At 46.8% G+C, this 24,034-nt stretch overlaps 1 protein-coding gene across 2 annotated transcripts in view; it reads left to right on the top strand.

Moving 5' to 3' along the window:
- USP34 (ubiquitin specific peptidase 34) overlaps positions 1 to 24,034 on the top strand; it is a 1,940,069-nt gene that overhangs the window by 1,195,886 nt on the left and 720,149 nt on the right. For both annotated transcript variants that reach the window (XM_069234398.1, XM_069234397.1), the window contains 2 exons: positions 16,580 to 16,627; positions 17,182 to 17,247. In XM_069234398.1, coding sequence (XP_069090499.1) covers positions 16,580 to 16,627; positions 17,182 to 17,247 — 114 coding nt within the window. The remainder of the gene's footprint in view (positions 1 to 16,579; positions 16,628 to 17,181; positions 17,248 to 24,034) is intronic.

Genomic DNA, 24,034 nt, shown 5'->3' with positions numbered 1-24,034 from the left:
GATCACACGACCAAATTGCAAAAATTGTCATTAGAAACTGATTTTTGAAATTTGAGCTATTTTTCTAAATTTTTAAAAGTCCTGCTAGGGCCTTGTTTAAGTCCCTGTTAGCATTTCTTTTAGAGTTTAAAAGTTTGTAAAAGTTTGGATTTAAGGTCTAGAAGTAGTTTTTAGATTCTTAAAAAGCTATCCCAACTGTTAGAGAAATAATGTCTAGCACAGATGAGATGGTGGTGGAACTCAACCTCACCACTTACCTGCATCTAGGGATGTCAGCGTTAAGGACTCTCTGTAAGCTAAAAAATATAAAAACTTTCTCCACCCCTACCAAAGTTAAACTCCAGGAGCTTTTGGCAGAGTTTGAAAGGACCACCCCTTTGAGGATAACAGAGGAAGAAATTAGTGAACAGGAGGATGATTCCCCCCCCCCCCCCGTCCTAATTAGGGAGACCAGGGTCCCTCAAACCCTGACTCCACAAGTGTTAGTCAGAGATACTGGTTCTTTCACGGGGCACACCAGTAACTCTGGAAGCATTGAGGGCAGCCTTAATGAAGATGACCTCCTGTTAGCCAGAATGGCCAAAAGATTGGCTTTGGAGAGAGAGCTCCTAGCCATAGAGAGGGAAAGACAAGAGATGTGTTTAGCTCCCATCAATGGCGGCAGCACCATAAATAGGGTCAGAGAGAATACTGACATGCTAAAAATCCCCAAAGGGATTGTAACAAAATATGAAGAAGGTGATATCACCAAGTGGTTCACAGCTTTTGAGAGGGCATGTGCAACTAGAAAATTAAACAAATCTCACTGGGTTGCTCTCCTTTGGGAAATATTCACTGGAAAGTGTAGGGATAGACTCCTCACACTCTCTGGTAAAGATGCAGAATCGTATGACCTCGTGAAGGCCAGACCTGGGTTGATTTTGTTGACTTCTCAGTCAAAACACTGTATAGTTGATTTAATGGCAGTGGTGTACATGATTATGATGGATGTGTACCTTGTTTATGAAGGAACATCTTTTAAGTAATTGTTTCAATGATAAACTGCATCAGCATCTGGTAGACCTAGGTCCAATTTCTCCCCAAGAATTAGGAAAGAAGGCAGACCATTGGGTCAAGGCTAGGGTGACCAAGACTTCCACAGGGGGTGACCAAAAGAAAGGGGTCACAAAGCCTTCCCTGGGGAAGAGTGTTGAGACATCCAAGGGAAAAAGTAAAGAGTCTTCTACAGGGCCCCAAAAACCTGCTCAAGAGGGTGGGTCCAAAGCCTCTTCACAATCCTCATTTGGGTATAAGGGTAAAAACTTTGATTCCAAAAAGGCCTGGTGTCGCATCTGTACTCACCATGGACACCAAACTGGAGACAAGGCCTGTCTCAAGAAAAGTTCCACAACTACTATTCCAGTTAGCACTGGAATAGTCAGTCTCTAGGTGGGATCAATAGTGTGCCCAGAGCAAATCAGGGTTCACACTGAAGCTACATTAGTCTCTGAGGCTGGGGTGGACCTAGCCACAGTAGCTGCCTGGCCGCCTAACATGCAAAAATACCAGCAGCAGCTTTTAATCAATGGGACTAGAGTAGAAGCCCTGAGGGAAACAGGTGCCAGTGTCACTATGCTGACAGACAAACTGGTCTCCCCAGGACAATACCTGGCAATACCGGGATGGACAGACATATCCAGTCACCAATGCTGATAATCAGACTAAAGTCCATCCAATGGCAATGATAACTTTAGAATGGGGAGGGGTGGCCTGAAACAGGTGGTAGTCTCTTCTGCTATACCAGTAGAATGTCTGCTTGGAAATTATCTGGAGTCCTCAGCGTAGGCTGAGGTAGAACTCAAAACCCATGCAGCCATGCTGGGTATCCCTGAACTGGTGTGTGTCAAGGCAAGGGCACATTGCAGGGTTCAGGGTGAAAAAGAAGTGTTGGAGTCTGGAATAATGGTCCAACCTTCCAAGAGAAAAGGAAAGAAGACTGGCAAACCAGCTTCAACACAGCAAAGGAAACAGGACCTCTCTTCCCAGGAAGAAGTTCTATCCTCTGAGGGAACTGAGTCCATGGAGCTGGAACTTTATCAGGTTGAGCTCCTGGGCCCAGGGGGACCCTCAAGGGAACAGCTATGTAAGGGTGAAGAAACTTGTCCCTCTCTTGAAGGCCTGAGACAGCAAGCAGCCGAGCAAGAAAAAGGAAATGTCAGTGTCTATTGGGAAGATGGACTCCTTTACACTGAGGCAAGAGATCCCAAACCTGGTGCCACTAGGAGAGTGGTAGTGCCTCAGGAGTTTGGGGAGTTCATTCTGACCTTAGCCCATGACATTCCCCTTGCTTGGCATTTGGGACAAACCAAGACATGGAAGAGTTTAGCCAACCATTTCTATTGGCCCAATATGTCCCAGAAGGTAAAGGAGTTTTGCACCTGCTGTGTCACCTGTCAAGCTAGTGGTAAGACAGGTGGCCATCCAAAGGCCCCCCTCATTCCACTTCCAGTGTTGGGGGTCCCTTTTGAAAGAGTGGGAGTGGATATAGTGGGTCCACTTGAACCTCCCACAGGATCAGGGAATCAGTATATCCTAGTAGCAGTGGATCATGCTACTAGGTACCCTGAAGCAATTCCCCTTAGGTCCACTACTGCCCCTGCAGTAGCCAAGGCACTCATTGGTATTTTTACCAGAGTGGGATTTTCTAAGGAGGTGGTTTCTGACAGGGGTACCAACTTCATGTCAGCTTACCTGAAACACATGTGGAAAGTGTGTGGGGTGACTTAGACATTCACCACACCATACCATCCACACACCAATGGTCTTGTTGAGAGATTTAACAACACATTGAAGGGCATGATCATGGGGCTCCCTGAAAAACTCAAAGGAGATGGGATGTCCTCCTGCCATGCCTGTTTTTCGCCTACAGAGAGGTGCCTCAGAAGGGAGTAGGGTTTTCTGCCTTTTAAATTCTGTTTGGCCATCCTGTTAGGGGACCACTAGCTCTTGTAAAAGAAGGCTGGAAGAGACCTCTCCATGAGCCTAAACAAGATGTGGTGGACTAGGTACTAGGCCTACGTTCAAGGATGGTAGAATACATGGAAAAGGCAAGCAAAAACCTTGAGGCCAGCCAACAGCTCCAGAAGATGTGGTATGACCAAAAGACTGCTATGGTTGGGTTTCAGCCAGGGCAGAAAGTCTGGGTTCTGGAGCCTGTGGCTCCCAGGGCACCTAAGGACAAATGGAGTGGCCCTTACCCAGTGCTTAAAAAGAAGAGTCAGGTCACCTACCTGGTGGACCTAGGCACTAGCAGGACCCCCAAGAGGGTGATCCATGTTAATCATCTCAAACTCTTCCATGATAGGGCAGATGTAAACATGTTGATGGTTACAGATGAGGACCAGGACGCAGAGTGTGAATCTCTCCCGGATCTCCTCTCCACTGACCCTAAAGATGGCTCAGTAGATGGAGTGATCTATTCAGATACCCTCTCTGGCCAACAGCAGGCTCACTGCAGGCAAATCCTCCAGCAGTTTGCTGAGCTGTTTTCTCTAACCCCTGGTCAGACACACCTGTGTACCCATGATGTGGACACAGGAGACAGCATGCCTGCCAAAAACAAAATATTCAGACATTCTGATCAAGTTAAGGAAATGCTGGAGTTGGGAGTGATTGAGCACTCTGACAGTCCCTGGGCTAGCCCAGTGGTCTTGGTCCCCAAACCTCACACCAAAGATGGCACGAGACAGATGAGGTTCTGTGTGGACTACAGAGGGCTTAATTCTGTCACCAAGACAGATGCTTACCCCATTCCAAGGGCAGATGAATTACTAGACAAATTGGGTGCTGCCAAATACTTAAGTACCTTTGACTTAACAGCAGGGTACTGTCAAATAAGAATGGCACCAGGAGCAAAAGAGAAAACAGCATTCTCTACACCTGATGGGCACTACCAGTTACTGTGATGCCATTTGGCTTAAAGGATGCCCCTGCCACCTTCCAAAGTTCTTGCTGGCGTGGAGTCCTTTAGTGCAGCTTATCTTGATGATATTGCTGTCTTTAGCTCCAACTGGCAGGATCACGTGGTCCACCTGAAGAAGGTTTTGCAGGCCCTGCAAGCAGCAGGCCTCTCTATCAAGGCATCTAAATGTCAGATAGGGCAGAGGTTTACTTGGGACACCTTGTAGGTGGAGCCCAAGTTCAGCCACTCCAACCCAAGATCCAGACTATTCTGGAGTGGATAGCTCCAAAAACCCACACTCAAGTCAGGGCATTCCTGGGCTTGACTGGGTACTATAGGAGGTTTGTGAAGGGTTATGGATCAATAGTGACACCCCTCACAGAACTTACCTCCAGGAAAATACCCAAGAAAGTCAACTGAACTGTGGACTGTCAAAAGGCCTTTGACACCCTGAAGCAAGCAATGTGTACAGCATCAGTTTTGAAAGCTCCAGATTACTCTAAGCAGTTCATTGTGCAGACAGATGCGTCTGAACATGGGATAGGAGCAGTCCTGTCCCAAGCAAATGATGATGGCCTTGACCAGCCTGTTGCTTTTATTAACAGGAGGTTACTCCCCAGGGAACAGCGTTGGAGTGCCATTGAGAGGGAGGCCTTTGCTGTGGTCTGGTCCCTGAAGAAGTTGAGACCATACCTTTTTGGTACTCACTTCATAGTTCAAACTGACCACAGACCTCTCAGATGGCTCATGCAAATGAAAGGAGAAAACCCTAAACTGTTGAGGTGGTCCTTATCCCTACAGGGAATGGACTTTGTAGTGGAACACAGCCCATGCCAATGCTGATGACTTTTCGAAGTTCTTCCACTTAGAAAATGAAGACTCTCTTGGGAAAGGTTAGTCTCATCCTCTTTCGTTTGGTGGTGGGGGGGTGTAAGGAAATGCCTCCTTGGCATGGTTACCCCCTGACTTATTGCCTTTGCTGATGCCATGTTTTGATTGAAACTGTGCTAGGACCCTGCTAACCAGGCCCCAGCACCAGTGTTCTTTCCCTAAACTGTACCTTTGCTTCCACAATTGGCACAGGCCTGGCGCTCAGATAAGTCCCTTGTAACTGGTACCAAGGGCCCTGATGCCAGGGAAGGTCTCTAAGGGCTGCAGCATGTCTTATGCCACCCTGGGGACCCCTCACTCAGCACATGCACACTGCCTCACAGCTTGTGTGTGCTGGTAGGGAGAAAATGACTAAGTCAACATGTCATTCCCCTCAGAGTGCCATGCCTTCATCCCACTGCCTGTGGCATAGGTAAGCCACCCCTCTAGCAGGCCTTACAGCCCTAAGGCAGGGTGCACTATACCACATGTGAAGGCATAGTTGCATGAGCACTAAGCCCCTACAGTGTCTAAGCAAAACCTTAGACATTGTATGTGCAGGGTAGCCATGAAGAGTATATGGTCTGGGAGTCTGTCAAACACGAACTCCTCAGTTCCATAATGGCTACACTGAAATCTGGGAAGTTTGGTATCAAACTTTTCAGCACAATAAATGAACACTGATGCCAGTGTGAGATTTATTGCAAAATGCACACAGATGGCATCTTAGTGATGCCCCCTGCATGCTAGTCCGACTCCTAGTGTTAGGCTTACCAGTTCCTGCCAGCCTGCCCCAACCAGACGAGTTTCTGGCCACATGGGGTGAGTGCCTTTGTCACTCTGTGGCCAGAAACAAAGCCTGCACTGGGTGGAGGTGCTTCTCACCTCCCCCTGCAGGAACTGTAACACCTGGCAGTGAGGCTCAAAGGCTCATGCCTGTTACAGCGTCCCAGGGCTGCCCCTCCGGACACAGCCCCACTTTTGGCGGCAAGTCCGGAGGAGATAATGAGAAAAACAAGGAGTCACCTACCAGTCAGGACAGCCCCTAAGGTGCCCTGAGGTGACCCCTGCCTTTAGAAATCCTCCATCATAATTTTTAAGGATTCCCCTAATAGGAATAGGGATGTGTCTCCCCTCAGGAAGGAGGCACAAAGAGGGTGGAGCCACCCTCCAGGGCAGTCACCATTGGCTACTGCCCCCCAGACCTAAGCACACCCCTAAATCCAGTATTTAGGGGCAATCCTGAACCCAGGAGATCTGATTCCTGCAACCTACAACAAGGACTGTTGACTTGAAATCCTCGCAGAGACGACTGAGACGACAACTGACTTGGTCCCAGCCCTACCGGCCTGTCTCCAGACTCAAAGAACCTGCACAACGACGCATCCAGCGGGACTAGCGACCTCTGAGGACTGGCCTCCACCTAAAGGACCAAGAACCTCCTGAGGACAGCAGCTCTGTCCAGAAAAAGCAACAAAATTGCAACAAAGAAGCAACTTTAAAGAGACTCTCACTTCCCGCCAGAAGCGTGAGTCTTGACACACTGCATCCGACGCCTCGAGTTCAGGACAACAAACACTGCAGAAACGACTCCCAGGCGACTCCAGCAACATGGACACCTTGAGTCGAACCCCCCTGCACCCTCCACAGCGACGCCTGCATAGATGATCCAGAGGCTCCCCCTGACCGTGACTGCCTTGGAACAAAGGAACCCGACGCCTGGACCAAGCACTGCATATGGGCTCCGCAGTATAGAGAGGAACCACCTACCAGTGCAGGAGTGACCAGCAGGCGGCTCTCATCCTTACCCAGTTGGTGGCTGGCCCGAGAAGCCCCCCTGTGCCCTGCCTGCATAACCAGTGACCCCCAGGTCCCTCCTTTGATTTCTACAGCAAACCCAACGCCTACGTTGCACACTGCACCCGGCTGCCCCTATGCTGCTGAGGTTGTATTTTGTGTGCTTGTGTGTCTTCCCCCCCCCCTTTCCTCCTCCCAGTGCTCTACAAAACCCCCTTGGTCTGCTCCCCGAGGATGCAGGTAGTTACCTGCAGGCAGTCTGGAACCAGAGCACCCCTGTTCTCCATATGCGCCTATATGTTTTGGGCCCTCCTTTGACCTCTGCACCTGACTGGCCCTGTTTTGCTGGTGCTGTGGCTTTGGGGTTTCCTTGAACCCCACAACGGTGGGCTGCCTATGCGCAGGAGACTAAGTGTGTAAGTGCCTTACTTACCTGAGAAACTAACCAAAAATGACCTCCCCAGAAACTGTTGATTTTTGCAGTGTCCACTTTTAAAATAGCTATTAGCATTTTAACCAAAACTGTGTGTACTACTGTTCTAAATCAAAGTTCTATACTTACAATTGAGAAGTACCTTGCATTTTATGTACTCACCTCAGATCTTGAAACTTGTGGTTCTAAAATAAATTAAGAAAAGTTATTTTCTATATAAAACCTATTGGCCTGGAGTTAAGTCTTTGAGTGTGTGTTCCTCATTTATTCCCTGTGTATGTACAACAGATGCTTAACACTACCCTCTGATAAGCCTACTGCTTGACCACACTACCACAAGTATTGGTATTATCTAATCTTGCCACTATCAACCTCTAAGGGGAACCCTTGGACTCTGTGCATACTATCTCTCACTTTGAGATAGTATATACCGAGCCAACTTCCTACAGGGAACCCCTGGAGTCTGTGTACACTGTATCTCATTTTGATATAGTATATACAGTGCCAGCTTCCTGCAGCCTGTCATTGGCAAAAATTTGTCGCATGGTGTACCAGCAAAACTGTTGATACCCTTTCTGCTCCTCTGAGGTACTTTTGTTTATACTCTCTTTTGCCCAGCAGATCTCTGCTTTGGGCACCCTTAAGGGTTATCTGTCTGCCATCTCTGCCTTCCTTGAACTTCCTGATCAACTCTCCTTGTTTAAATCTCCCACTGTTGTGAGATTCCTCAAAGGTCTTAACCTCGTTTCCGCCTTCATAAATGTCCTATTTGGCTCCTCACCTTAAAAACAGCATTCCTTGTGGCCATCACCTCTGCACTGATAGTGAGGGATGTGCAAGCTCTTTCTTCAAAGCCACTCTTCATCTCTGTCCATCCTGACAAAGCGGTGCTTCGTATTAGGGTCTCTTTCCTACTTAAAGTGGTCACGCCCTTTCATGTAGGCCAATCTATCACCTTGTCTACTTTTTACGCACCCGCACTTCCTTCTCGTGAGGTGTTTGCGTTAGAATTCATTCATACCAAACACTTGTGGGTGGACAATTAATTTGTTGTGGGGGTTATGTGGCTGCGAGGAAAAAGACAGGCAGTGCAGAGGAGAACCATATCCAGATGGGTTGTTCTCTGCATCAAAATGTGCTACGCTTTGGCTAAGAGGCTGTCGTAGTTTGGACTCTTGCTCTGAGCAAGACTGCTGGTCTCAGGATGACAGTACTTTTGTTTGTAGGTCACTAAGTCTCTTCCTACAACTAGTTGTAACTGTTGTCCAAACCTTACCGGTTTACTAGCAGTACCCCACCAGAAACACAATAGTAAAAGGTGATTTGTAGCAGTCGCTTACGCATGGACTCAAAGTACAATATCTCAGGGTTGTCGTGGTTAAACGGAAATTACCCTTTTCTCACAGATTTATTATGTCTCATACAAACAAAGGCAATAACACAGATGCAGTAAAGTTATAATAGTTTTTATTCAACATAACTGCAATTTGTGATAAGTTGCATGAACTGCAATGATTAGGATAATGAATATACCAAGCAACAGTATTGTGAAGAGGAGAGTCATTGTTATAAAGACCCCACCATTATGTAATATATGAAAGAAATATATGTATATGTAAAAGATGGAATAAGCCCTAATACCCTAAGGAGAGTAGGTCTAACCTCCTACCTAAAAAAGGAGAGCTGGGTTCGTTAAACCTAATCTGCCGAAGCCGTGTCCATGAGAGGAGCCCCCAACCCTCGTTACCTTGGAATGAGGTCTCTATCTCAGACTCCGCAGGGACACGAAGACTGGGTCAGTGTCAAGATGACTGCAGCATCGGTATCAGCGATGGTGGCGATGCCCTCTGGTCGGAATCCCTCTGATTATCTGTCTAAAAGTGTGTTGTATTTATACAGATCTACAAGGTCCCCTGACATAAGTGTTATTCATAACAATAGATAACAGGCATGCTTGGGACGGCAATTAATATCAACAATCCCTCGAAAGTATAGAGAGGGAAAATCCCTAAGTGTGAATGCCTACTGTATGTTTGTCTTTCGTGCTTGATCTTGACGCCTTGGCGCAGTGACACTGATAATAGAACCCATAACAAGTGGCCTAACTATAAACAAGGCCGCCATTTTAAAGGAAATAAATAATTAAATGGACTAAGCTAGAGCAAGCTAAGTAGGTTAAAAGTCACTGGGTGACGGGGGCACAAGTTTACAAGCCTACGGCTAAGCTAACTCCTGTTAACCCTTTAAAACAAACTAGGATTCACTACACCCTCCCCATTGCCGTAACAGGTATGATGAAGGTAAAGAAACCCAATCGCTAAAAAGCTGCTACTGAACTAAAAAGCCAAAAATTTTATGATAAAATAAATACTGTGTTATAAAATTAGTTTAAAAAACATTTCAGAGACTTTAATATCAACCATGACAAGTATAGCAAACTTTTAGTATAATTGCTACTTTATTAGAATCGAGAACTGGCAAGCGAATTCATCAAATTATGTGCTATATGCAGGATCTTGAAGAATGTCATCGAAGACACCATTCAAGGATCTTAAAAATGAGTCAACATCGTCTGAAGTGAAATTGAGAGCTGGACGGACAAACGGATCCACAGAGCAGAAGTGAGCCATAGTCATCGGTGTATCGACACTCGCTGCAGTGTCCTCATCCATGTTAGATCGTATAACAGAAGGCTCATAGGTGGCCTCGTGGAGCAACCTCAGTCTCAAGGGGCATGACCGTGTATGAACCCTCATCGGGGACATCAGCAGTTCGTGGTCCACAGGAGATGTCGGTGCAACAGCAAGACAGACCATAGGCAGATGTTCAAAGAGACACCATATGCAGCGGAACACCGGTTGTACGCACCACAGTAGAGGCCGGAATGACAATGACCAGTCAAATTCCAGTTCCACCAGCAAAGGTGTACCGAAGATCCGAACCATACATTCACAGCACAGCGGTGTTGACGGGAGCGGCTCCTTTGCTCTGTGTCACTGGAAAAAAACAACCACCGCGAATCAGAAAAAATAGCAGTAGTAGTCCGCCAATTAAAGCCAAAATAATTGGAAAGCCACCAAACACACTGGAAAAGAGAGAATGGATGGCTGATGGGATGACTCCGAAGACAGTCTGGAAGATGGACACAAAACCAGACCCGACAGCCTTAAAGAAATGAACAATCCCAGTTGTGCTTGAAGCATTGAATATTCTGGACACCAACTCTCCAAAGTGTTTGGGGAAATCGGTATTTAAAAGGGATTGCATCTCGGCTGATGATCTCGCAACCTGGAGAGCATACGTCTCTTTTGCGGATGTCAAGGCGACCTGTTTTTGAAACAATAGCGCCTTCAGTCTACTCAACTTGTCATAGTTCACATTAATAGTATCAATGTGGGGCCACATTTCAGATACTTGTATCTCTCGTGTGGGGGAGACAAAACATGGCCACAACACATAACGACCTTCGTGACTGAGATTGCGTAGGCAATTCCAGGCCGCAAGCCGCAACAGCTGTCATCGCTCAGAAGAACATAACTTCCATTAGAAAGTACATGAAACACTGAACGAATCAAGGGGACGGGAGTACCCTTCAGAAAACAGGCCAAATTTGCGACCCCCGCATTGCAAAGACCGTGAAGAGACACCTGTTTGCATATCATGGAATGACGAACAGTAGTCTCACATTCACTTCCGCTAAGAAAGACCTCTTGTTCGCCGTTCAGACATCGATACTCAAAGGGCAACTCCCACTCTTCCTTAATAAAGCTATCTCCTAGCCGTTCATATCGTCCCACTGCAAGATGTTTCAGGCAGCTTGAGAAACGAAATGTTGAAAACGGTAAATTAATAATGCTGTTTAAGAGCCAGATAGTTGAAGGACTCTCTGCTACCGTGAAGGGCAACTTATCTAATTTTTCAACTTGAAGCAAGGTGAAACGAGCCTCCCTTTTAGCCATTGTCTCTTGTTCCCTGGAAAAATTAAAAGCAGCGAATAGTTCACTCCCATTAAGGTATTTCCATGGAATATGGCCACTTCTCAGCGTCTGCAATGCCCAACTCAGCTGCATGATGGAGCTGTGTTTGCCCATGATATAAACGAGACAAATCAGTCTGAGTGATATCAATAGCAGATGACACTATATTCGACAGGGAATAAATCCTGTTGGATAGCGTGTTCATGCCATTGTCGACAACAGCCAATGTTTTTTCCAAATTCTCTTTATCAAGTTGCCGTAAACGTGCAGCAGCCTCAATTTGAGAAAGTTTCCAAATTTCATTATACATGGCATATAAAAACCGTTTCGAGCATTGTTTTCTAGGACCTAATAGGAAATCTTGTAGGTCTATACTGTCAGAAAGAGTATTCAGGTGTTGTTTCACCGCTGTTAAGGTGTTCGTTTGTACCCATTGTTGGCACAGCTTGCCCACACTGTATGTTGTAATTATACCAGCATGCTGACCTGACAAAAAGCGAGGGTCTGGTCTATGAATGGAAAAACCCCCTGAAGAGTTCAAAAAACGCCTTTGACACTCATCCGTATCTGTGGGCCATACCAACCAACCCCCGGGACTGGAAAGTGAAGAATTATAGTCACCAGCCTTAACCAATGCATCTAGCCTTTCCTCAGAAACATTCAGAAAGTGTTGCCAATCTTTAAATTTTGTCGGTGTAGGAATACTGGGCGTGTTTAGATCCTTAATTTTTGCTAATCCCAGACATGATGTCTGCTCAACAGTGTCATTCAAAAAAATCATTTGCACAGGAATTAAGCAAGCTCGAAACAAAGCCTCCCTACCCTGTATCTGCCAATCTTGCGTCCCCCATACACTCTTCAAATCAATAGTGTTCTTCCAATATTCATAACCCTCAATCGAAAGTCGGGAAACAAAGGGATCTGAATAAATCAGTTTTGTATCTGTTAGCAATAGTTTTCTAATGTGTGTCGTTGGTAATTTAAAATAATAAGATTCAGCTTTCTTTGTATCATGCCCAGAAAAGTATGTGAATTTGTGACTGTAATACTTTGGACTCCCCACCCTTGGTGTTGAACAATGTTCCCATTGTGTGTAGTTAAAAAGAGGCCTATATCTAGTTGCACGGTGCAGGTAGTGATGTCCCCAATTATTATAGCAGAACATTTCACCATAATTCATTGTAAAATCATATACATCATCACTTCCAAAAGCGGAGTAGTCCTTCATTTCAGTTAGCATGGAATCAACTGTTTGGACATCCCAATCATCAGAGACAACATTAGGTGTAATAACATCAGACATAGAAATTTTGAACACGTATGGGATTTGAATTATCTCTGTAGGCCCGTATATATCGAACAGAACTTTGTCCCAAACAATCCCATCAGAAATTGGAATAGCTGTAATATTGACAGGGGACAAGTCACGTCGGACCTTATGTGATGAATGATGTGGTGTTAAAATTACATCAACAGGCTCCACTGAGGAGCGATCAGCAATATAGTGACCATTAAATAGTAAAAAGAAAACAGTCACAAAACCAATCCATAAAAACAATGTAATAAATGTCAAACAGAACCAGAGATAGTTCCATGGATATATCAAATAGTTCTTTTTAAGCCATTGATATAACTTGCTACCCCTGGAAAGTTTGTCAGTCTCAGTTGAGGATGAATCTGAAGAAAAATCATCAATGTCCACAAAATAGCCAGAGGAAGTCTCCGCAAACACAGGACTCATCGAATTCCCATCCACTGTTCGTGGAGGTTCATGATAGATGACGTTACCAGTTGTGGAAGTGTTCGTGTAAAATACAGCCAAATCCTGTAGCGGTGTGTTCTCCGAATTCGTTACACGAACCAATAAAAGTTCATTTTCCACCCTCCCCTTGGTCGAGGAAGTGTCTGGAACAGCAACTGACATAGTTGCATAGTCAGTAGTAGCGATGGTCATCCTACTATGTAGAGGGATGTCCTGTTGGGTAGTGAGAGGGGATCGGGAACCACCCAAGGGACCTCCTGGTCTACTGTGAAGAATCGGCCACATGGTGTAATTTGATGTCATCAATGGAGATGAATTTGTTTGATTTGGAACCAGACAATGGCGGAAGGATGACAGTCCTGGTGCCTTTTATTCCCAAGACCGGTACAGGTGCCCTGTATGCTGGACCAAACTCTTTTTTCACAGCGATCTTCTCACGAACCAGATCCCCAACGTTAGGAATCCAGCCAGTCGAAGTTTTCACCAAATCCCTTATTCCCAAGGTGGCAGCGCTTGCAGATGATTTATCATCACGGAATTGTTGAAGCTCCTGTAAAACAGCGAGACGTTCTTTTATGTCAAATGGTGTTTCTGCTGCCACCATACCAGGGGCATCAAGATCGGGGACATACATAGTTGTCCCAAAGAGAACCTCATATGGAGACTTTCCCCCCAAGGACCGTCTTGGCAGATTATTCAGTGCTCTCTGGACCCCATATAGGTGATGTAACCAACTGCGGCCTGAACCTAATACTCGAGCTGTTAGGGACTGCTTTAGATCACGATTCCGCCTCTCCACGACCGAATTTCCCTCGGGATGGTATGGTGAGGAGTAATGGAGTTCAACACCCATCGTCCTCATGGTGTCCCTGAAAGCCTTAGAGGCAAAGGCAGAGCCCTGGTCCGAATGGAATGCTGCAACCGCATATGTACCGATAAAGATCAGCAAATCTTTTATAACAGTCCGGGCGTCAGCCGACCGCTGTGGCCATACCCACAGGAATCTAGAACAGGAATCTACACCCAATAAAATGTATTTGTATGCACCATCAGGTTGCAAAGGACCACGATGGTCCAGGTACACACAATGGAGTGGTTTGTCTGACACTAAGAGAGATGTCTGCGGAGGGCGTCTGATATCTGAACCCTTAATCTGCTGACAAATGTCACAGCAAAGGACATACTGTTTAGTCTGTCTGCATAGACCAGGCCACCAGTACCTTTGTTGTAGAATGGTGATAGTGGCCTGTATACCAGCATGTGCAGAAGCGACACCCTCATGTGCAGCTGTAATCAGCTCTAACCTTTGGTCTTCATTTGGGATCACTCGATCACCAACATCAGGAATTGTTGCAAAAGCAACATTCTGTGCACTGATATGATAGGTATAGTTCGTAGGGTATCCTTTCGGAAGGGTCTTGCCTGCAGCCGAGGCTTTAACGGCAATCAGTATTTCATTATCCAACCTCGTCCGAGAACGTGTCACTGCAGCCACAGAAGCCGTAGCTACTGATGCTTTGGCTGCTTCGTCAGCCAGTGTATTACCGGCAACATGTATTCCTACACGTTGGTGCCCTAATGTATGTACTACATGGACACATGGCAGCTTATCTTTAAGATCAGCCACCCTTCCACACAACATTTTGTGTTTAATGGTGTTCCCTTTACAGTCTCTAAACCTGTTCAGTTTCCAATGTTTGAGGTATTCATTGTATGACTGGACGCAGTAATACGAATCACAGACAATCAAAGTCTGTGTTCCTGGCTCTGTATGTTTGAGCGCTAGAAGAAGAGCCTTAAGCTCGGCCAACTGGGCTGTGCAGTCCTAAGGTCTGTGTGTAGGTATTATGAGGATGGAAAACTCCGTCTTCCATTACCCCGCACACGGCTGCGCAAGCTGCCGAGTATTGATGTTTAGTACCCACAGCTGGTTGTGCCGATCCGTCAGTATAAATGATGGTATCATAACTGTCTATTGGCAATATGTGTAGAGGAGCGGGGTACTCCTGTTCATACTGGAGAAATTCCTGTGTCTGAAGTCTTGGGTCAAACACATAATCAACATCAGTGGCGGTCAGAGACGTTGCCCACTGAATCCAGCGTGGATGCAATGCCTTAGCGTTTGGAACGCTTGCTTTAGTGACAGCCTCTAAGGCCGGAACCGGGGAGACAACAATAATGCGTTTCCCCTGGGCAAGCGGTCTCTCCTTTATGACGGCCATCTGAACTGCTGTCAGAATTTATTCAGTAGGAGCAAAACGTTTCTCTGCATTGGAGTACAAATGTGATTTGTATGCTATCGGCACCGTGTCACCCTCATTAAAGGTGACATAGGTAAATCCTAGGGCACCAGCTATTATTCTGATGACCAAATTCGTTTTATTGTCCCGTGTGTACAAGTGTCTAGCTTCCAGCATGTCTCGTTGTATGTCCCTAAGGATGTGTGTGTGTTCAATTGTCCATCGCTTGTTAGAATAATTGGGCTGAATTAAGTCTTATAGGGGCTTTACGCGTTCAGCATAATCTGGAATGTATGTTCTGACAAAATTAAAGAAACCCAGTAATGACTGTAATTTCTTAAGCGTGTTCGGAGGCTGTAGCTGAGCACACTTCTCTAGGAAGTGCGGGGCCAGGCTCTTCCCCTCGTTTGATAGCTCATATCCTAGGAACAATACACTAAGAAAGGCAATCCTGCTTTTCTTAAAATTTAATTTATATCCGTAGGCAGCAAATCCCATAATTATCCGATCCACCCTTGCAAGATGAATGTCAAGGGTGTCAACAGTGAGCTAGATATCATCCACATAGGATAATGCCTCGGAATCAAGCTCATGCAAGATTGATGTGACACAGGCCGAAAACAGTCCTGGGCTGTTTTTTATAACCTTGAGGTAAACGAAAAAGCGTTTCTGGGAACCAAAGGAGAATGCACTTAGGTCTCTACTTTCATGTGCTAAATTCTGGCAGAAAAAAACATTAGATATATCCAATGTAGTTTTGTATTTTTTACGCACTATATTATTTTTCAGTGCTGTGCTGTGTGAATTTTGTATAGCATATGTGCGTGCATGACTTTTCAAGTGCCTATAATCAACCTCTATTCTATAGGAATGCTCAGGTTTCGCAACGGGAAATAGCGGATTATTCATTGCCGATGTACAGGGCTCAAGTACTCCCTGATATTCAAGTTGTGACAGTATCTCCGTCACTGGAGCTTTTGCTTCATGTTTAACAGGGTATTGTGGCTGCGGGTGTGGTGTAGACCGAACGGGAATAATATGACAAGGAGAGTCCTTGTCCCATCCTACATGATTACGGTATAATGCAGGTGCCTGCGCCAAAGCCCATTCAGCAGCATAGGCTTGTTTGTCTGTCTCTGGAACAAGATCGGAGAAAGACACTCCATTGATGGATTTACCTCAGGATTTCCTCCTCCTTCTCAACTGCATTGAGTTACTACACTTAATGTTATCAAAAAGTATTTCTCATATTTGTACACTTTACCACACCCATTTAAAGTTAGTTTGAATAGGTTCCGGTGATTTTCATGGGAAAGTAAAGAGCATACAGATTTTTTCTTAAGTACCTGACCTTTTTCCTTACCATGATTCTATATCTTATTTTCAGTTATGCATGCTGCTTCGTCCGAGTCCTATTTATTTGAGCTAGGCTAGTTGTGTGCTGTGTCAGTGACCCGTAAATAATTTGTCATTTGTTATTCATTTGACAGTTACTGTGCTCAAGCATCTCTAACATGATTAACATGAGCAACCTTAATAAGTATGATTGTTTTCTTTCAGCTTAGCACTTCGTTTGTCCTGGAGACATTCATCCACTCCAAAGAAAAGGTATAATTCCAATTGTTCCTTCGTTCATTAGCTAGGGAGTCTATACTCTATTGCAGAAATGATTAGCATTGTAAATGACTTGCTAAAATGTGATGTTAATCTCACAATACTGGCCCACAGAATGAGAATGTTGCCAATTTTTAGAGAATTTGGGAAAATATGAGGTATTTCTGCCCCAAAATACACCACACAGAATTTAGCTTTTATTCTTTTATTGTGTGTCATCCATTTTAAGCCTGTCTGAATGAGTGGCTGTTCATTCATCTGTGTGGAAGGGGCCTTGAGATAGCACCCTTGTCACATGATAGGTCAGTGGTACACAAGTGATGGTTATCCAGATAAGCATAGCTGTTGAATTATTACTAATGTTCACTACTAACAACTGAAAGCAATAGAGAGAGTAAATTATTTTCCTGGCTGCTGGGCTGATGCACATAAATCCATTGGCGTTTCAATTCACCTTTCTTTTTAAATTTCTTCCCTTGATTTTTAATGTCTTCATATTTTGATGAAACGTAAACGTTTATTCTTTCTCTAACTTTTTTTTTTCTTAGCCTACTATGCTTCAATGGATTGAGTTATTGACTAAGCAGTTTAACAACAGCCAAGCAGCTTGTGAGGTGAGTTGCATGCAGTAAACTGTAATGTACAGATATCAGCAGTTTTTTTGCAAATCAATTGCACTTGCATGGATGTATATTATTATATGATAGAGACTTCTCGTTGCAGATTCCTTACCTTAGAATTTCCCCCACGTGTCAGTCCAGATCCGGAGATTTTTCTCGGGCAGTACCACTGTGCGCAACCAGGTGGCGTTGGTGAGCTCCACGTCTCTTGGCGTTGTGGGTCCCATAAAAGTGACCCCGGCGCACTGATATTAGTTATTTTCTTTACGCACCTGCCAGCACTGATCCAAAGAAGAGCTACCCCTGAGTCATTTTTAACTGGTCTTTTTTGACATTATGTTGAAACTTTTTGAGTGTCTACGCTCCTTGTACGTTAAGTCTTCTTGTAAGACCAGGATCAAGCCCTGCAGATCCTGTCATTGGTTGATGTTCATGACGGACCTGTACTTCGTGTGCTTGTGGTGTCTGGAGCGCAACCATGACCAGAAGTAGTGCTCTGAGTGCCGGGCCATCAACCTGAAAGCTTAGATGGAACGGTCTCTAAATCTCCTTGCAGAGCAGTGCTCCGCTCTGCGTCGCTCCCTATCTTGGTCGAGAGGAAGGTCCTGAGAACAGCCATGGAGCCACCATTCATCATCGTCTCACTCCAAGTCCTCGGGCAGTTGGGTAAGTTGAGACACAAGAAGATGTCAAAGAACAACAAGCATTGTCCTCAGCTGACGAGACAAGGGAAAGGGAGCTTCATCGCTCTAGGCCTCCATCCTCGGAGCCTGCATCCAGGTCGCTCCACACCTTCCTGAGTTTCCAGAAGCCGGAGCGTCATCTGCCCCACTTGGAGAAGTTTGAGGCCATGCGCCTCATCTTTGGGCAGTCCAAGTCCCCTGGAGCTCCTTTAGGCCCCATGGGGTCAGCAGGGACCCCCTTGGTTCCACATGGGCGTCTTTGGCCTCTTCTCTGGGGGTCACCCTGGGATCCATTCCTGGATCCAAACTGGCACCGGTTGTACTACCTCGACCTTCCCTGCTGCTGGTGCCAACATCGGCACTCCCTACGCTGCCCGTGCCGCCAGGTGGTGTCCATCCCATCCTTATTGCTGACTCTGACATGATGCTGGAGCAACGCTGACTCCGACTTCAATAGGGGCTTTGCCACCTATGTTGGATCCTATTCTTATGGGTTGGGTACGGTGATGGATGGGAATGGTCGCTGTACCCTTTAAAATACCACCTCTAAGACCCTTTGGACTGGCGGATGGATGTGGGTGAGGCCATTGGTCTGGATACTTCCTCTGACACTGGCATGCTTTCTCCCCCTACCGTGAGTACAGGAAAGTCAGCGTCCAATTCAGCGTTTGTGTGAAGAGCGTCCAAGGTCCTGGACCTCGAGCTGCCTTCAGTGGCAGTCAGGACTAATCTCCTGACAGAGATGCTTCAGCCTGGGGTTTCATCTCCTGAACCCCTTTTGCCCTTTAATGAAGCCCTTACAGATGTTCTACTGGGTACCTGGTCCAAACCCAGCACAGGGGCTCCTGTAAACAGTATAATTGCCTGCCACCATAGACCTGCTCCAAATGACCCTGCGTTCCTGACGCAAAACCCCACTCATGAGAGCATGGTCATCCAAACCCCTACGTCCCAAGGCGCATTCCCTTCCGCAAACCCGGATAGATAATCCAATAGACTCGACCAACTTGGAAAGAAGATGTTTTCTTCCTCCAGCCTGGCATTGTGGTCCATGAACACCACATGCCTTTGGGCTGTTATACCCATCCTCTATGGGACATGGTTGCGCATGTAGTGCCACAGGTCCCTGAGGAGGCCTGGGCCTTTCTCTCCCAAGCTGTTGCTGACAGGAGAGACGCAATGAAGTTCAGTCAGGTGTGGGCTGGACAGGGCCGACATGCTAGGCAGAGCGGATGCATTGACGGTGGCCTTAAAGCACCATGCCTGGTTGAGGACGTGTGGCTGTTCGAGGGATTTCCAGTTTATCCTTATGGACACACACTTTGCTGGCACCCGTCTCTTCGGAAAGAAAGGAGACTCAGGGCTTGATCGCTTCTAGGATTCTCATGCTACAACCAGGTCCTTGGGCCTCCTCCATCTGCCTCTTGCCAACTGCTTTTCACTCCTTTCATGGATACTGAAGAGGTGCCCCGCCATGTCTGTTCACCTCCAGCCACTGAGCCAGCGGTCCATCCGGTCCACTGCAGCCCCCCAATCTCCCTGCAGCTGCTCCAAAACTACCTAGACTGACGATTCCTCAACAGGTACCAGTCAGAGGCAGGATTCACTATCACCTGCTCTGCTGACAGTCCTTCACATCAAAAGGGTGTGTTTTGCGAATAGTCCAAAGTGGATATTCCCTCTACTTCACGACTACCCCTCCATCTATGCCACCCTCCCACGATCGGATGACGGAGGATCACCTGCCACTTCTATGCGAGGAGCTTACGGCACTCTTGATCAAGGGAGCCATAGAGAGGCTCCCTGTGTCAGAAGTAGGTCGTGGTTGTTATTCCAGCTACTTTCTGGTACTCAAAAAGGACAAGGGCCTGCACCCTATCCTAGACTTTCAGACCCGTAAGCTTTTCCTCAAAAAAGAGAAGTTCAAAATGCTCACTCTGGCTCAGGTATTATCTGCCCTGGACCCAGAAGACTGAATGATAACATTGGACTTGCAGAATGCTTATTTTTGTATCCCTACCCTGTCTCCTCACAGGCGTTAATTGCAGTTCACAATAAGCCACAAGCACTTTCAATTCACCATGCTCCCCTTCGCCCTTTCCAGTGCCCCTCGGGTGTTCACCAAGGTGATGGCGGTGGTGGCAGCCCATCTGTCCATGGGAGGGTTTTCAGTTTTCCTCTACCTCGATGACCGTCTGTTGAAGGATGGCACACCCCAGGCTGTTGTTCCCCAACTCCAGACTATGGTGGACCTCCTAAATTCTCTCGAACAGCGAGTCCAGGGTATTCAGGCTATGATCCTGATTTTTCAGCCTGCATCCTGAATTTCGATGAGAATGACTGAGGCTGCTGGGCCTCTTGGCCTCCTGCATCCTGCTGTTGACACATGTCTGATGGCATATGCAGGCTTTGCAGTGGGACCTGAAGTTCCAGTGGGCGCAGCATCAGTGGAATCTTTCCGACATGGTTCATATAAAAAAAGGAACTGCACGAGTTATGCAGTGGTGCCTAAAGAGCCATGAGTAGGTCAGAAGCAGATCTCTCTCCCTTCCAAAACCAGATCTGACTGTAGTGGCAGATCCGTCACTTCTGGGATGGGGCAGCCACATGGGAGAGTCGGAGATCTCTGGTCTCTGGTGGAGTCTGGACTCCACATCAGTCTTTTGGAGCTCTGGGCGATCAGGCTTGCATTAAATGCATTCCTTCCCTCTCTTAAAGGGAAAGTGGTGCAGGTATTCATGGACAACACTACCGCCATGTGATACTGCAACAGAGTGGGGTCATGGAACCTTTGTCAGGAGGCACTGTGCCTCAGGACATGGTTGGAACATCAGGGCATTTCCCTGGTGGTTCAACATCTGGCGGGTTCTCTGAACGTCAGTGCAGACAAACTTAGCCACATGTGCATAGCCGAACACGAATGGCTTCTCCATCCGGAGGTCACGCAAGGTCTCTTTCAGCAGTGGGGAGAGGCTTTGTTTGATCTGTTCGCCTCCGCAGAGAACGCGCAGTGTCAGCTGTTTTGCGCATTGGAGTTTCCAAGGCGGCACTCGCTCAGCGATGCATTTCGTCTCGAGTGGAACTCCGGCATCCTTTCTGCGTTTCGACCTATACCACTTCTGTCCAGAGTTCTGAAGAAGATCTAGAACGACCAGGCCCAAGTAAGCCTGGTGGCTCCGGATTGGGCACGGAGAGTATGATATCCAGAGCTACAGTGCATGGCCACAGATCCTCCAGTCAGACTGCCCCTTTGGGAGGATCTTCTGTCGTAGCAGCAGGGGACAGTTCTCAACCCGAACCTGTCATTACAGCTCCTTACTTTCAAAGCAGTTTTTCTTGTTGCCATCACCTCTGCTCGCAGAGTGAGTGAGCTTCAGGTTCTTTCTTCAAAGCCGACATTTTTGTCCGTGCATCCTGACAGTGGTGTTACGGACCACGGACTAGGGCCTCATTCCTTCCCAAAGTATTTACACCTATTAACGTAGGCCAGTTCATCACTTTGCCTACTTTTTATGCACCTCCACATCCTTCTCATGAAGAGGAGAGACTTCAACACCTGTATCCAAAAAGAGCATTTGTGTTCTACCTCAGTCGTATTAAAGACTTCCGGGTGGATGATCAACTCTTTGTTGGATATGTGGGTGCGAAGAAAGGGAAGGCGGTGCAAAAGTGTGCCATCTCTCGATGGGTGCTTCTTTGCTTCAAAATGTGCTACACTTTGGCCAAGAAGCAACCCCCTGAGGGCTTGTGTTCTCATTCCACCAGAGCAACTGCTGCTTCCACTGCGTTAGCACGTGGAGTTTCTGTCCTGGATATCTGCCAGGCAGCTATGTGGGCGTCCCTGCACACGTTTGCTAAATACTACTGCCTGGACGGTCAGTCGGGTCGGCTACTTTGGTTGTTCGGTCTTGCAGGACTTTATCTATCTAAGGTAAGGAATCTGCAACTAGAAGTCTCTATCAGATGTACAAGTTATTTAACCTCGGTAACGAAATATCTGGTAAATGCCCAGAGTGCAAGTCTATGCACCCAAGGTGATTTTTCAGCAGGCAATAAAGCTCCTAGCAGCATAGCCGAAAAAAGCTCCAGCTGTTCCTAAGGCAGCTCTTGTAGCTTCTTGCCGAGCCGTTCCCACAGACATTTGTCTTTTTACTGCCTGACCTTCTCGTCCAAATCTGGTAAATCAAAGAAGCACAAAAAAAAGAAGCCATAGCGCTCTTGGGCTTCCTTCCCCCAAGCACTGTGCTTCAAGGCCTCAAACTCCTCCTGCAGAAATGGCATTGCCATGGATTCCCTCCACAGTTAACAGTTTTGTGATTGTCATGTAAGCCTTCCTCAGGCGATCAACTATTGCGTGCCTCCGGGCCCCATGTAGCCGCAAGGTGTCCCAGCTGGATTACACCGGCAGGTTTGTCCTTGATGCCAGCTGGGTCCTCTGACTCCACCCCTGGATTCCAACTGCCACTGCCACAGATGTCTTCTTCCACCCCAGCTCATTTCCTCCCAGGGTCGTCCCCGACGACACCAGTGGCTCTTGGTGACAAGCCCATCATCATCTCTGACTCTGATATGGTGCTGTTCGACATCTGTTTAGTGCTGTACTGACCCTATCACCCTCTGGACTTGCCACCTTTAGACATGCTCTTTATACCTCAAGGGTAGAGTAGGAGGAATAATATGGCCCCATAGGAAAGTGTATCTTTTGGCATGGCCAGTGTTGGATTCACCAATACCTGCACCAGGAGGACACCTTAGAAGTGCCCCCTGATAACCTACCAGCTAATGGCTTGTTCACTGACTGATCCTGACCAGCTCAGCCAACCTAGCCACGTTTCTGACCCCCCCCCCCCCCCCCAACCCCCTCCCCCCCAAGGTGAGAGCCAGTGTACTCGAGAGCCAGAGACAAAAGCCTGCACTGGACCGGGGTGGTAACACCCCACACAGGCAGGATGGACATTCCTGGGCGGGAAGCTTCAAAGGCCCACCTGACTTTGTAATGCGACCCAGGTCTTTCCAGATTGCAGAAATGACCAACCCCTCTGTCCTCACCCCACTTTTGGTGGCAGAACAGGAAGCTGGTTTTCTAAATGGTGTACTAAGATGAAGTACACTGTGCAGAGAGTCTAGTGGATCCCCAGAGGTTTGCAGAGTCCGAAATAGCTAGGTCTAATGCTATACTTGTGGTATTGTGTGCGAGCAGTTGAGCCTTTCAAATGTTAAGCATTTGTGGTACTCACAGAGGCAATAAATGAGACACACACTCAAAGAATAAATCCAAGACCAAATTAGAAAAATAACATTTGCTTGTATGTATGCTTTGAAACAAAGAACTTTGTTATAAGGTAAGCAGCTTTTAAATTAAAAATACTTTACAATTTCAAAAACCGACACAATTTTCAGCCTTCAATGTTAACCTACGGGAGGAATACAAGAATGCAGTTTTGCATGTACTCAACTTACAAATCCCGTCTTTGGTGGTTTAAGTCGGCACCAGGCAAGGTTCAAATTAGTACCAAAAGTGCACCAAAATCGTCACAGGGGCAGCCGGGTGCAGAGGTCAGATTCGGAGTTGGGTGCCCAATGTTAAACCAATGGAGACTGTAGGGGAATGAAGATACGCTGGTCATAGGTGAGTAAAGCGGCGTCAGACTTTGGTCTTCTGGGGTTGAGATAAGCACTGGGGGTCTACAAGGCAGCTCCAAACTTACACCCTGTAAGGAAATGCCTCCTTGACATGGTTACCCCCTGACTTTTTGCCTTTTGCTGATGCCAAGTTATGATTGAAAGTGTGCTGGGACCCTGCTTACCAGGCCCCAGCGCCCGTGTTCTTTCCCTAAACTGTACCTTTGCCTCCACAATTGGCACAGACCTGGCACTCAGCTAAGTATCTTGTAAATGGTACCCCTGGTGCCAAGGGCCCTGATGCCAGGGAAGGTCTCTAAGGGCTGCAGCATGTCTTATGCCACCTTTGGAACCCCTCACTCAGCACATGCACACTGCCTCACAGCTTGTGTGTGCTGGTGGGGAGAAAATGACAAAGTCGACGTGACACTCCCCTCAGAGTGCCATGCCAACCTCACACTCCCTGTGGCATAGGT

This window comes from Pleurodeles waltl, chromosome 5 (genome assembly GCF_031143425.1).
Source record: "Pleurodeles waltl isolate 20211129_DDA chromosome 5, aPleWal1.hap1.20221129, whole genome shotgun sequence".
In the NCBI taxonomy this organism is placed as follows: domain Eukaryota; kingdom Metazoa; phylum Chordata; class Amphibia; order Caudata; family Salamandridae; genus Pleurodeles; species Pleurodeles waltl.
This window is presented reverse-complemented; position numbering and strand designations above follow the sequence as displayed.